Raw genomic sequence first — 16,439 nt, forward strand, 5'->3', positions numbered from 1 at the left:
TATTATTTGCAGCGTTCACGCATTCAGGATTGTAGACATCCAAGTATGTGATTACTTTGTCTTTCATCGCATCCATAACCCAATGCACTCATAAATTCTTTGTCATAAAGGCATGACAAAATTTACTATTAAGGTGGCCCGGATAATAAGTGAATATGCAAGTTAATGCATATTTAAAATTTCTTAATATGGCACATAACATAAAATTCAATAATTGTCAATACACATATCATACATCTTGAGTAATGCGACAACAGAAGCGTATCAGAAAAAGAAATAGGAATTTTTTTTCACCGAAATAATTACTTCAAAATGATCTAATGCAAAATTATTCAAAAATCAAGCAACTTTCATTCAACTTGTGATCTGTTTACCAACATAAGACGCCATATCTGTTTCATAAAATAATGATTATGGCAAGTTACTATCGATATATGTCATAAAATATTATATCCATTTGTAAAAACAACATTTGATGCTGAACGAAAATCGGGAAATATTTTTGTAATAATAACATAGAAAAATGAAAAAATCTTCCTTCACAATAATTTAAATTATCTCTTAAGTTTCGACTTGTTTTTTTAATTGAAATATTTGAATTAAATTTGTACTCGACTGTTTCTAACACAGACATTAGAAGTGATGTGAAGAAAAAAATTTGCAATTGCGGCAGACGTTTCACGGTAAATGTTTTTATTTTGCAATTTGATATTTATAAAAATGTATCAGTGTGGTTTAAGGTCTATGGATGTCTTTTGATATACTGGCTTTTAACTCCTTGATGATTTGATTCTTCTTTACTCGTAATTTTGGTAAATCTTCATTAACACGCGATCGTAATGTAAGGGAGTGTCAAATAGCTTAATCTATTTTGTTTTGGAATAATTAACTTTTATCTTTAAAAAATATTATTATATATATCTATATATATATAACATTTTATAAAAATGAAATAAATCCCTCTTCGGACATCTGATCCCTATGGAATGCTTATAAAAATACATTGCATTCACTTTTCTTTTGTAGATATTACATTTATGGAATCGTAAAAATTACTGGTGTTTTAAGTATATTCCATATTGTTTTATTAAAAGAAAATCTAAATAATAAGCGACTATTTTCAGAACGATTTCTTTTCTTGGAATTGGCATATTTTGCTTTTCTCAGAAAATAGTACATGTTGGAGTAAAAAGTTTCAAATCCATATGGGTTTTAAATAAGATTAAAAAAAAGATTGCAATTTTGGAAAAGAAATTTATTGTTATTCTTATTTTTTTTATTTCGGAATAAATTTTTTAAAGTTACAAACAATTTAAATTGGAAAACAATTAAATAAATATATTTTATTCATAGGTTTTTTTTTTTTTGGCGTAGAATGTGTTAATGATTATGGAAGATAGAATTAAAATTATACTAGACAGATATATAACATAAGTTAGTTTATTTTTAAAGATAAATGTGCTATCCTGAAAGAATCGTTTCATTCTGAAAAATTAACATTGTTAAAAGTTTTAGAATAATAATATATATGTATATATATATTCTACTATGAATACTACTTCTTAAAGCTAGAAATTAGATTTTTCAGTTGTGTCACATATTTATTAAAGCCATTTTGTTTAATTTAATCAATGAATAAATTTATTTTATAGATATTTTTGTGCTATTTTATTATCAATATATGATTCTATGTAACATATAAAAATTGAAAGCTTTTGTATTAAATGAATTTTTATTTCAAATCAAATATTAATTTTTATAATATTTTTGACATTATTGATTTGTTTTAATTAATTATTTGTTCAGATAAAGGAAATATGTATTTATTATTTTTTAAGTTCCTTATTGAAAGACATCCTCTACTTATCAGGTAAAGTGTAAATTTCATCATTTTAAGAAAAAAAAAATCCATTCATGTTCAAAAGAGAGACAGTAAGAATGAGAATGACTGACAGAAAAATTAAAACTGAAAAAAAAAAAAAATGCAGTGAATGATTTCTGTCTAATCTTTAAAAATTTCGCTATTTCTGCTTTCTAAAAATTTTGCTACTTAATTTCTCATTAATCCAGATATTTTTAAGACACTACTGATGGAAAGAGGTGTAGACAGTTTAGTTAACTTTATAATATTTATATTTTAAGTTGAATTCAGAATATATATTAGCTAATCATTTTAAAAAGTATAATGTATATATGATAGCATAGATTATCAATACATACGGAGAATTTTTCTTCCATTCAGTTTTACTTATCATAATAATGGAAAATTGTTACTAGTGTGATGAAAAACAAACATATATTCAGCAGTATTTATTCACTTATGAGTCGAGTCTTTATCAGCGACTTATATTTTTCACTTATGAGTCTTTATCAGCGACTTATATTTTTCACTTATGAGTCTTTATCAGCGACTTATATTTTTCACTTATGAGTCTTTATCAGCGACTTATATTTTTCACTTATGAATCTTTATCAGCGACTTATATTTTTCACTTATGAGTCTTTATCAGCGACTTATATTTTTCACTTATGAGTCTTTATCAGCGACTTATATTTTTCACTTATGAGTCTTTATCAGCGACTTATATTTTTCACTTATGAGTCTTTATCAGCGACTTATATTTTTCACTTATGAGTCTTTATCAGCGACTTATATTTTTCACTTATGAGTCTTTATCAGCGACTTATATTTTTCACTTATGAGTCTTTATCAGCGACTTATATTTTTCATTCATAGTATTAAAATGTATAATTTTTATATCAGAAAAATATATGTGGCATAAAAACAAATCCTTATTTGTTTTAGTGCATGTATTTATTTTTGCCTGGTATTCAAGAAATGTTTCAACAGATATGAGTTGTTAGTAATCATTTTCTATGTATTAGCAGAACAAATGTCCTTTAAACATAACATTATTTTTCATTGGATATCTTTCAGTTTAGTTCTTTTATTCTAGAGTACCATGTGTTTATATAGAAAATGTTATTAAGAATGTGAACAAATTGCTATATAAATAAGACTGATCTATATAAGTTATATATTCATTTAAAAATAGTATGAAAAAAGTATAATGAGATTTCTGTTGATTATTATTTTCTTTTCACACTCATAAAAAAAAAACAATCAAACATATGAAAATGTATAGTTATAAATTCCACGATAACATTTAATACAGAAATAGTAACATTTCCTAAAAATTATAAGGTGATCATGTATATTTATTAAGTAAATTCATATTTTTTATGAATAAAATCTTTTGGAATTAAATAAGACTGATCTATATAAGTTATGTATTCATTTAAAAATAGTATGAAAAAAGTATAATGAGATTTCTGTTGATTATTATTTTCTTTTCACACTCATAAAAAAAAAACAATCAAACATATGAAAATGTATAGTTATAAATTCCACGATAACATTTAATACAGAAATAGTAACATTTCCTAAAAATTATAAGGTGATCATGTATATTTATTAAGTAAATTCACATTTTTTATGAATAAAATCTTTTGGAATTAAATAAGACTGATCTATATAAGTTATGTATTCATTCAAAAATAGTATGAAAAAAGTATAATGAGATTTCTGTTGATTATTATTTTCTTTTCACACTCATAAAAAAAAAACAATCAAACATATGAAAATGTATAGTTATAAATTCCACGATAACATTTAATACAGAAATAGTAACATTTCCTAAAAATTATAAGGTGATCATGTATATTTATTAAGTAAATTCACATTTTTTATGAATAAAATCTTTTGGAATTGAAGTAATTATTGGAGATTCAATATTAATTTTTCACACAACTATTTTAATCCATTCTTTAGTGAAGTGTTTCTATATTATAATGTATTGTTCTATAATTTAATCTATTGTTCTTCTTAAGTAGGACTGGTAGCTCTTCTGTGTTTAAGATATTCTTTAAAAATACTAGTATTGATATTTTTTTTAAAAAAACTATTTAATTATTTTGTATTATTAACTGCTTTTTTTTTAAAAGTGATATTCAATTTATTTATATACTTTGTAAATATTTTCTATTGACATGGAATTTAAACTCAACTGTTTAGAATTTGCTAAACTTTTTCTAAACTAACATATTGGCCAGGATCTTTCACAATTAAAAAGCTATTTAATTATTCAGAAATGCATTTTACAACTTTCTGCTTTTGAGTAATACCCATTGTAATTAATGTATTAAAAAATATAATAAATGGTCAAAAAGCTGTTTTCTAACCATTTTTGTTTGTTTCTGATGTCACAATAACATCAATTAAATGCTTAAACAATATAACTCCTTTATGTTTAAATATTCTATTGATTTGCATTAATTAATTATTTTAATCCTTTGGTTTCTTACAATTTTTTTAAAAACATTTCTGTACAAAAATCAGGGATAAATGTTTTGTGAATATTTTTTTTAATACTTTTAATTAAGTGAAAATATTTTATTCCATTCTTTTAAAATTAGAATTCTGTTCAATTTTTATTAAAGATTCAGTTTGCTATGAAGATTTTTTTTTTTTTTTAAATCAGTAACCTAAATTGACTTGTCATAACTAAAACTTGCTTATTTTTTTAATAATAATAAATTCAGTAATATTTAGATACATATAAGTTTTACTTTTTGCAGTGTATTAGTTTATATAATCTTTTTGTTATATATAAATTATCATTAACCATCAAATGTAAATTTCTTATTTTGTTTAACAATTAATGAAATTTCCTCTTGACACACTTAGGACTATAAAAAAACTTTGGAAGTTATGTGTTTTGCATTGTGTCTTTCTCTCGTGATAGATGCACATATGCTACTTCCAATGAAGTTTAACTCTATTAGAAGAGTAGTTCTGTCCTGTTTTATCTTTGTTGTTATTCATATGTTGCTTTTCACTTTATAGTGTACACTTTAAATTTTGAAATTTTCTTTATAACTATTATTGTATATTAATTGCTGTATTAAAATATATAATAGAAAATAATTTACATTATCTTTTCAGTGGAATTATTGTCCCGATTCCAATTCTCTTAATAATTCTTATGATTATATCAAAGTTGAGTGTTGCTTTTTCCCCATCAAAAAAAAATTAAAATCTTTTCTAAAATAATATGAATCAAGATGATAAAAATCACTTGCTATAACTTCAACATTGAAAGCTTTTTTTCCCCCTTCCAATTTCATAAACATTAAGGAAAATGTTATTTGTTATATCCCTCAAAACAAGACAAGAAGCAAAGGTTTTATAGTAAAATAAACATTAATATTAGCAATAAATAATATTTAATTATGTTTTTTTTTGTTCCCGAAATATTGAAAACATTTTCTTCTAATTAAATTTTAGGAAAAAAAGAAAGAAAAAATCCCTTTTTAAGGAGGGAAAAAGCTGCTTTTAGAAAAACTTATGCTTCTATCATTATTATTGCAATACTGTGATAGTTACATCTGATTATATGTATTTTTCCTGTCTGGCTGCATGTATTTTAAAAAAATGCATGCAGCCAGAATGCTCTAAAATGATTGTAATAATTGTATGTTAATCTTTTATTTTTACTTTTAGTATTAGTTTTGGATTGAAATAGCAGCACTTAATGCATAGGAAAATGTTCTTTTATCAAGACAAGTATATTTAGGGATATTTGTATTTTCCTCTCACTCTTTTATTATCTATCAATTTTTGAGCCAGCAACCTGGCCTACGGGTAGGCTCTGATTTTCTTCAAATATTACTATTTCTATTAAATTAGTGTGAGTCAATTGCTAAAAGTTTTTTTTATAAAATGTAATAATGTCATTAATGGAATGTAGTTGATGTGCACTATCATTTAATTTAAAGTATCACTTTTGTGTAAACATTTTATTCATTTTATCTATCATTTTAATACCTTTCAATGTGTATGCACTCGAATATATTTATTTTGTTTTTCTACAGTACAAATTAAAAAGAGGGAAAATCACAAATTTTATTCCAGTTGCTTTAAAAATTTTGAAAGGTTTTAAATAATTAAAAGATAGATTTCATGCTCTAGAAGAATAGAATAAAAAATGATTGAAGTTTTAATGGTGTATAAACTCTGTTATACTTATAAATAATAAAAAAAGAGGAGTAAAGAAGATATATATAAATTTTTTTAAAGATTTAATAATAGAAATAAGATTATTGCATAAAATTCCTATATTTTAAATGTTTTATTTGATTACTATTGCTTTTAGTTCTTGCTTTGAATTTCTATTATAAAATTTCGTTTTGTAAAACTAAAATAATTAATGTTTTCCCCAGTCCACTTTAACAAGTCACTAATAATTTTGGTTCTCTGATTAGTCATTTTACTTTCAACAATCCGTACTTAAAAAAAATATCCATAGTTGATAAATCTAATGATTTAGCAGGAATATGAGTGAAACTTTTAAATGGATAGCAGTATCTTGTTTAATCTATTCTGAGAATTTAAAAGGGAGTTTAATCATTTGCATTGTCTTGAAGTAGTTATACTGCTTGATTAATTTGTAGCTAGATTTATATGGGAATAATTTTCCTTTAAGGCAGGAAATAAATTAAAGAAAATAACAGATTTTCTTCTTTATTTTATTTTTCCAAAATATAGTTCCAATAATTTGAATAGCCTCATTTAAAATAGTAAATCTGTGTATAGTAAAATAAAATGGTTAGAAATTATTTTGATTTTCATCTATAACAACAATATTATGAAAAAAAGTCTTATTGAAAAATGCTAATCTACTAATAAAACATCTGTTCATTTGAATAGTTTCAGTATTGTACCTTTAAATTATGGCTAAAAAAAAAGACAATTTAGTATTTTGTATGGTTATCATGTATCTTTATCATTTTGGAAATTTTATTTGATTAATAATCATTAATAAGCTGTTAATTCGTTAAGAATTAACAGCTTATTAACGATTAAGAGTTAATTAAATTAATTTATAGTTTAATTTTTAGTTGATTTATAGTTTAAAGAATTTCTTTATAAGTTTAAGAAGTTTATTTAAGTTTAAGTTTATTTCTTTATAGTCTAAAAAATATATAAGCTTAAAGAATTTTTTTTTTTTTTTTTTTTTTTTTCCCCATTCTGCTTATAATGCTTGAATTGAATAATTGTAGCTGTCATATTACTTTAAATATCATGAGGAAAGATAATCCAAACTTTTTCTTTTATATATGAGAACAAATTTAACTTGACATTTTGAGGAGCAAATAACCTTTTTTTCGATATTTGCAGTGTATATCACTGTATTAACTTTCAGAAAAATATTTGATTGAAATGCAACTTGAAATTTTGCATGTTTCGTAACATCGATAAATAAGTTTGTGATGTCTGACTACCATTTAAAATAATAAATGTTGTCAGTGTCACCATTGAAAGTAATTGCTTATCATACCATAACACAGTCAGGACAAGAGAACAGTGTGATAGAATTTGTTTTTATTTCTTTGTATCTTAATAAGGATCCTTTGTATCTTAATAATTTTCTGTTTAATAGTTATAGATTTACTTAATTCTAACTTGTACTGGGGTTCTTGCGACACGGTATGTACTGTTTTGTTTCAATAAAAGCTTGTGCGTCCAAAAGTCGTCTATCATCTTAAGTTCCATTGCGATAGATATTGCAAAATAATAATTTTGGCAGAGTTGTCAATCTCTACAACTGGACTGATTTCGCCAAGCTGTTGATTTTACCTCTTGAAATACATAATGATCTATCGTGACTGTACAAGTGTAATTTAAAATAATACTTTCTCCTGTTTTTAATTGTACTTTGGAACCTAGCTTAGTGAACATAATTTGTTCTCGTATCTTATTCGTAATATGAAACTTTTGTTGAGTGAAACAATTTTATCCATAGGAAGCTATTTAACCCTTTCCCTACTGATCCTGCCCAACCGGCCGGTCCAATTCTATCCTGGAAGGCCAGTTCCTATTTCAAATCAGGGATGCAAGATGTAAAATGAACTATCACCAAAGATGTTTTCGCTTTACATCCTGTACCCCTCTTTTAAAAAAAGAAACTGGTCCTCCAGGATAAAATTTTAACGGTCAGTTGGAACGGGTCCGTAATAAAAGGGTTGAAATAGAACAATTCATCCCATTCCTTAAAAAAAAATACCCAAACAAATATATAATAATGCAATTTATTATTTTAAAAGAAAATTGTATAAAGAGAGTTGCCTCTGGCAGGGTTTCAAGATTTACGTTATCGCTAAATGAATTTGTAGCGCGAATAGCCCGTGCCTTATTAAGATGATGCTACTGAGTATGCGATGCAATAATTCTCCCTGCTTTCAACAACTCATTTTTTCACTGGAAGGTTGTTGCTCTGTTGAATCTGTTTATTTCCCCCTTTTTCCAAATCGCCCCCCCCCCCAGCTTTTTGTGGTCACACAGAATTACCTTCATAAGTCCTGTAGTTCTGGTTGCGTTCTCCTCCACCTCGTCGGTGTTGCTGTCCACCTCTAGCCCCAGGTTCATCATCATAGTTGCAATCTTGTCGATTAAGGCTGTATTAACACTTGTTCAAATCTTTCGGAATTGCTTTCGACAACGCTATCTGGCCAAATTTTCTTCTGTGTAGATATAAAGTTTCTCTTCAAACAAGCGCTCAACTCAAGGTTGAGGCAGGATAATCCGGTTATATTATTGAGTTATTGAGATTGAGAGGTTTGTCTAAATTTTGCTTTGTGATATCTCTCGAAAATGGAAAATGAAGATGGAGAGAGAAAACGACCCTTGATGAATAGTCGTAAAATTTTATGTGAAATAAAAATTATTGAAATCGGTACATTAGAGTTTTATATAATGATTGTGAATGGGTAACATTTTTTACAAAGAATGTGTAGTGAAGGTGTTTTATTGCAAATTCCGTTGAAAATGGGTATAGTTGGGAACAAGATACGATTGACGACGTATCTAGGTTTTCCTAACTTTTATATGAAATAAAAATTCGTGAAATCGGTACTCAGGTTATGGTTGGGGACAGATTCTTTGTTTTTGCCAATCATTTTAAATATATGGATGGTGAACAAACACCTCGTCGCTGAAAGGGCTTGTTTGTATTGATTTTTCGAATTAAATGGATTATATAAACATCTTTTTTATTGTTAGAATTTGTTTCTGGAAAGATAATCATAATTAAGCTTATTTTATGGTTCATTATTGATGAAACTGTTCAAGTGGTTAAATACTTACAAGTGATATTCAGAAACAACAGCAATCATACATACTTACTGTTTTTAGATTTGTTGAACCCACTTTTTAAAAAATTTCTGCTTTTTCACAATGATATTAAATACATTTCTATCTTTTCCTCTCTCTATTTGGCGCAATTGCATTATATGTCCAAGTTTCCTTGAATGTTGCTGCATTGTTCTATTCATAGATGAAAGTTTCGTATATCGTCGCTTATCACCTATTTCAATTTTTATAAGAACAAGTAGAAATGAAATATTTTTGGAGCCAATAACGAGATTTTCTTTCTTTTTCCGTATTAGACGTGAGTGTGTGATCACATGTTCATGCCAGATTTAGGAAGAAGGATCACAACTATTCTTTATTAATCGCGAAAATTTCAGCCCCCTCCACTTCATATTTTAAAATTTAAAAAAATTGAGATGAGTAGTGTTGCTGATTTTGCGACGATAAAGAAGTCTGCATCTTTTTCTTCATGTAGCTGCATATCTAAAAAATAAATAAAAGACGATAAAAACTATACGTTTTTGTTTGTTTTAAGATTCAAATCATGTAATTTTACTTTTTTCAGGACATATTAATTATATTACCAACACATACATATTCTGCCTTAACTCGTACTAATTCCACAGCTTTTATAGTGTTTTTGATTACCAAAATATAAATATTTTTCTTCTGAAAAAACTAGAGGAAAGCGAGGCTATAACTTTTATCAGAATATTTACAAAGACAGTTTTGTGTGGAAAGAACATATATAATATCAAATTATAATTTTATAATTTGAACAAATAGTTACTAATTAAATAAAGCTATTTGAAACTAAGCCATTGTTTTACATTAAAAATGTCTGATATATATGCCAATCGTTTTTATATCATTTAAAGTTTTTAAACTTTATCTTATTGATTTTATAACTACATATATTATGAAAGAGGGCTAAAGAATGTACTCTATATTTTTATTTGTGCTAGTATTAATATTATCAGTGTAATTTTGTAACAATTCTTTACTACATATTCTTTTCTAGTTCATTATATGTTCTTATTTTAATATTTCTTCCTTCAGTTCCAAAATGTCTGCCTCCGCCATATACCTACTGGACCTTAAAGGAAAGGTCCTCATATCGAGGAACTACAGAGGAGATATAGATATGTCTGTAGCAGATAAATTCATGTCATTGCTGATGGAAAAGGAAGAAGAAGGTTGTGTCACTCCAATCTTGTCTCACAATGGGATAACATTCATGTATATTAAATATAATAATTTGTATCTTGTTGCTACCACGAAAAAGAATGCCAATGTCGCTCTTGTCTTTGTTTTCCTGCATAAAATTGTCCAAGTCTTTATTGAATACTTCAAGGAATTAGAGGAGGAGAGTATCAGAGATAATTTCGTCATTATTTATGAACTTCTGGATGAGCTAATGGACTTTGGCTACCCGCAGACCACGGACAGTAAAATTCTGCAGGAGTTCATCACTCAGGAAAGTCACAAGATGGAGGCTCAGCCGCGACCACCGATGGCAGTTACGAATGCAGTTTCTTGGAGATCTGAAGGAATCAAATATCGCAAGAATGAGGTTTTCTTGGATGTCATCGAGTCAGTCAATCTCTTGGCTAATGCCAATGGCAACGTATTGCGCAGTGAAATCGTCGGTTGCATTAAAATGAGGGTTTACCTTTCTGGAATGCCAGAGCTTCGTTTAGGACTGAATGACAAAGTATTATTCGAAAGCACTGGCCGAGGGAAAAGTAAATCTGTCGAATTGGAAGATGTCAAGTTTCACCAGTGTGTACGTCTGTCCAGATTTGAGAATGATCGCACCATCTCATTCATCCCCCCGGATGGTGAATTCGAACTCATGTCTTATCGTCTAAACACTCATGTGAAGCCACTGATATGGATAGAATCCGTCATCGAGCGGCATGCCCACAGTCGGGTCGAGTACATGGTGAAAGCAAAGAGTCAGTTCAAGCGACGATCCACTGCCAACAACGTAGAGATAATTATTCCAGTTCCCAATGATGCTGATTCGCCGAAATTCAAAACCACCGTGGGCAATGTGAAATATGCACCCGAGCAGAATGCTATTATTTGGAGTGTCAAATCCTTCCCCGGCGGCAAAGAGTACCTTATGAGGGCCCATTTCGGATTGCCCAGTGTTGAGAGTGAAGAGAGCGAGGGCAAGCCTCCCATCCAAGTTAAATTCGAAATTCCTTATTTTACGACTTCCGGGATCCAAGTGCGTTATCTTAAGATTATTGAAAAAAGTGGTTACCAAGCTCTTCCATGGGTTAGATACATTACTCAAAATGGCGATTATCAGTTAAGGACTCATTAAAATTATATTGCATTAAATGTCTGTTGAGTTCTGTTTTGTTTTTGGTGGTGATTCCTAGGGGTACAAAAACGCTTCTTTCTTGATCAAAGTAACAAGATTTTGTTTTTTTTATTTCCTATAGTTGAAACCCAGTGCATTATATTTTTATAACAGAAGTTTTTATACTAGATGTTGCATTCCAAATCTTTTAGCTTCATTTATCCTCGATTTCACCCTTAATTAATTTAAACATAGCAAGAGTTTTATTTCAAAAGAGAAATGCTGCGAAGAATAGTTGTTTGTAATATGAATTGTATTATATGTTACAGTGATTCAAATCTATGTATAAATAAATTACATTTAATCTTATCTCTTTGCAGTGCTTTTCTTTTCGCTGTCTCTTACCATTTGCTTGGCGCAGCATGGTCAAAAATGGCTTTTGCGCCAAAAAAATCAAACCAAACCAAATCTTTTCGCTGTCTTATCTTTAGAATATGGAAAATTGGGTTTCTTTCTCAAGAGTCTAAACATAACATATGATTTTAAAAAAAAATCTGCTATCACAGTTTTCAAATGATCACGTGAAAACATTTGTATTTTGTAATAATAAATTCTGGAAAGAAAAAAGAAACAAACCACTGTTACAGATATTAGGTTATCTATCATATGAGAACAATTTTATTTTGCAATATAAATTTTGATTACCGAGTTAGTCACACGTTACATTGAATCATCCGAAATATTTGGGGGAAAAGTACATTGAACTTGCTAATATTATCTCTCTGCTCAATTATATACAATAAAGTGATTAGAAATAAAACTAGACAGTGGTAACTCAGAATCTGAATTCAAACACGTTTTGAATTCGGAAGAATGTTTTCTGATATTTCACGTTTTCTAAAAACCGATATAAAGCCAATTTTTATAACCGATAATATCTTTGATTACCTATGGTATTTATCTCTAACTAATTTCTTTCTTTATAACATACAGTCAAATCTGCTTTGTGTTCAAAACACACACACAAATCCGAAACTTTATAAATAGCTATAATAAATAATTTTTTTACAATATATTAAAGAAAACATTTTTTATGCGGTGAAACGGGGACCGCATAAAAATAAAAGCCTCATTTAGAAAATCTTTTGAAGATATCGGAAATAATGAGAAAGTGCTTTCCAAATAAAAATGAATAATTAAATTACACATGGAAGCATTTAAAAAATTAATTTCTCATTTCAAACATAAGGAACTTTTTAAAATGCGCATAATTCGATACTAATCGTCGTAATTCAAAACGCCCGTCTTCTTATAATGAATTTGTTCAAAATCGCTTGAATTTATTAAGAGTTCGTTTGTTTTATCCCACATTGGAGTTAGCTGACGTGATATGTAGATACATTGTATATTATACATGTATTAGTGTACTTATGTGCACTGAGAGAAAATATTGCTAACACCGTTGGAATGCATATACCGCATAAAAGCAGATTTGATTGTATTCCATTCCCAAATAAGCATCATATTCTCAATAGCAATTTATTTCAATATATTTTTTATTGATAAAATGGAGTTAATGAAATAGTTTTAATACTTTAAAATAATTTTCCTTTTAATTTTTAGTCTGGTTAATTTATTAGTTAATTAATGGTTAAGATCAGTCAGCTGCTTTATTAGCTTTAGAAATAATCTAAATCGAATAATTTAGGTTCATCTTTAAAAGGAATGGCTATATTTAAAATTTGACTTGCAATTTTCTGTTGCGAAATGAAAATAAGTTTGTAGAAATAGATTAAAATTTACATTGTGTGTGTGTGTGTGACATAAGTTATTCAACGTTTCGAATAAGGTTCACAAAATTAAATGTTTCTGATATGCGTATCAGACAGAAGATGCTTAACTATTTTAATACGGATGTTTTGAAAGAACTGCTTCGTAGAGCTAAAAACTAATGTTAAAATTCATCATTATAATTATATGATATTTCCATAAGTTTTTTCATTCTTTAACAGCGTTGAAATAATTGTATAAGTCCCGCAAAAAAATATAAGGATTGTGATAAATTAGGGTTGTTGTTTTTTTAACTAAACAAAATAATTGATCTAGTTCTAGATTTGCGTCTGTGCTTACAATGTATAGGGCATATCGTTTGACATAGAGCTGCCAAATTTGGCATCTATATACAATTGTGGGTAGGAATATAAAACTTAACACGATAACTACAAAACGAAGACGGCTAGATAGAAGAAATTCAGTTCAAATTTTAAAAACCAATAATGGAACTTGTTAAAATTTGAAACCAGCAACGGTCTGTCTATCGATTTGTTCTGTCAGAAACAAGTAAACGCAATAATTAAAAAATGCAAAAACTTAAATATATAAAATTTGGTATGGGATTTTTGACTACAAGTGCAGCATTGTGTCAAATTTTTGTTTCAATCGTTGGAGAGAAACGTCTCTAAATCACATATTCGATTTTTGGATGCTATTAATGAATGCGTGGGATTAATCGCCAAGAATGACATGATAGATTCGATAAAAATGCTAAATTCACGACAAAAATTAGTATTTCGTAACTATTGCATGCCAATGCCATGTAAAACGCTCTCTGGCACGATAAGTTTATTAAAGATTATGCGAGAAAGTTCTAAGGAGACTACTTCCGCTGATTTAAAATTGGACACTTTTGGTTCTTTCGAGCTAACTTCCAAAATATTATTGCACAAAACTCATTTTTGCACCCTTTTAAAATTTAAAAGAAATATCTTTTTAATGCTACAAATTTTATTACCAATAAATTTTTCAGAATTTTGCTGGTTTCCTAAAAATATTTTTTTGTGCACTTTTTAACAATAGAATTCATTTTTTGAATTAAAATTCCACTAGAGACAGTTAAAGTTACATTACCATTAGAGACAGCGTGCAATTAGAAATGTTATCCATTCATTAAATTATTAATGGTATGGGTGGCATTTCATTAGAAATTTTCATATAGACAATAAACAGAAGAGATGTAAGCTTATTAATATAACGCGGCTTTAATATCTGCCACAATTTGAGAGTTAAAACTATTGATGAGGGAATTGTCAATTTAAAGTCGCGAAAAAGATATTAATTTAACGTAAACATAACCAGTATTCCTTGTAAATAAGTTGGTAGCCAAAAACGGTTGGTAATATGATATACGGATATAATTTATCGTAGTACGCGCACATATTTCTATAATTAAAAACCTAGTTTGATAGTTTTTTATTACATACTAGCCGCCTTTGGCGACCAGCCGGTTCGCCAATCTTAATGTTCGTTAAAATTTTAATAATTAAATATTTTATGCAATTCCTACTTTAATAGCTTCTTCATCAAAATATTTTAAAACTTCAAATTTTGATAGTCATATAATTAATTCACTCATAATATTATAAAGGCCTTCAGTCATAACGTAATATGTATCTCTCTAATTTTCTGTTAGCTCCAGTAGAATTTACACTTTAAATTAAAGTGGAAAGGATTAATCTGCAATTAACATAATAATATTTTTTTACTGAAACAAAGTATTTTCTTGTAATATGACTACTGAAAACAGAGTCACTGAGCGTTTAAACTTTATGGGCACTAAAGAATATCTTTCTTAATTTATGTAATATTTCAAGAATTTGTCAACAAAATTTTCTCAGATTCATCATGACCAGATCGATTAATTAACAATGTTTAATTTTAAATGCATCAAACACTAAGAAAATAAAAAGAATCATTTAAAATAATCAGTTGAAAACAGGTTAAAAAAAACTACTTAAAAAACAATGTACTTAAAACTATAAGCATATACAAAAAAATATATAACTAACAAATGCAATTTAATTACAAATGCATGCAAGTAACCTAAAAATAATTTAAATCCAGACCGCATCCGTTGTTAATAATTGTCAACAATTAGAACAAAATGCGCATGCGTGAATTTTCAACGCCAGGTACAGTAACGCAAATGCGTGAATTTTTCTACGCCAGTTGGGGTAATGCTATGCAGATTCTTCCTTTATTCTGTTTTATTTTAATTCAAAAGTACTTCAGAATGAATCTGAAAGATCGATTAATTAACAATGTTTAATTTTAAATGCAGCAAACATTAAGAAAATAAACAGAATCGTTTGAAATAATCGGCCGAAAAATCTTAAGCCTAGCCTCATTAGAGTGGGGAAAAAAAAAACTGAAGCCTTACTCATTTGGCGGTGGGGAAAATTAAAGGATTTTTTTGACGGGAAAGTTAATTTTTAATTAATAATTAAAATTCTAATTAAAAATTCAAAAAGAGGGACCCCAGGTCCACATTCCCGACCTCCAAGGTATACATGTACCAAATTTGGCAGCTGTAGGTCAAACGGTCTGGCCTGTAGAGCGACAACACAGACACACACTGAGCTTTATATAAGTATAGATTTTAAATTCGTATTCAGTTGCATTTATATGTAATATAATTCGGGAATTACAATTAATGTATATTACATAAAAAAATAATTAAATCAGTCATCTGAAACTTATCCTAATAAATCTGATATCAATACCGCTGCAGAAAAGGCGAGAACTATGGTTGAGTCTCTACTGCCATCACCGGCTACTGTGAAACCCTTCCGGTAAGAGGCATATCCCGTCATTGGTAGATATCAACCAACATCACACCATTTCTGGATCTACTAGAGCGGTAAGACCCAACCACCATGCCAAAAAATTTTCATCCCCTTTTTTGAAGTGCCCCCGGGCCATCATAGTCTCATTAAACCGTTCTTCAGATTTCTTGTTCAGCATGAAGCTGGAGAAGAAAAAGTGCGGCATTAGTTGCGCAAATTTTATATAATGGTTTATCATTTTCATTGAAAATTCTCTCATCAAATAAAATCCATCTTATACAAAACAGTTATA

General features: G+C 28.1%; 1 protein-coding gene across 2 annotated transcripts; it reads left to right on the forward strand.

Moving 5' to 3' along the window:
* The first annotated feature begins 628 nt into the window (after positions 1-628).
* Positions 629-11,894, forward strand: LOC129976284 (AP-1 complex subunit mu-1). Of its 2 annotated transcripts, none has more exons than XM_056089770.1 (2): positions 629-683; positions 10,271-11,894. In XM_056089770.1, exon 2 carries the CDS (start codon positions 10,278-10,280, stop codon positions 11,544-11,546), a length of 1,269 nt encoding a protein of 422 aa, XP_055945745.1. In that variant the 5' UTR covers positions 629-683; positions 10,271-10,277; the 3' UTR covers positions 11,547-11,894. The 2 variants fall into 2 exon arrangements, with proteins under 2 accessions (XP_055945745.1, XP_055945744.1); XM_056089769.1 differs by lacking the exon at positions 629-683 and adding an exon at positions 697-841.
* Positions 11,895-16,439: the final 4,545 nt, after the last annotated feature.

Source organism: Argiope bruennichi, chromosome 7, assembly GCF_947563725.1.
Source record: "Argiope bruennichi chromosome 7, qqArgBrue1.1, whole genome shotgun sequence".
Classification (NCBI taxonomy): domain Eukaryota; kingdom Metazoa; phylum Arthropoda; class Arachnida; order Araneae; family Araneidae; genus Argiope; species Argiope bruennichi.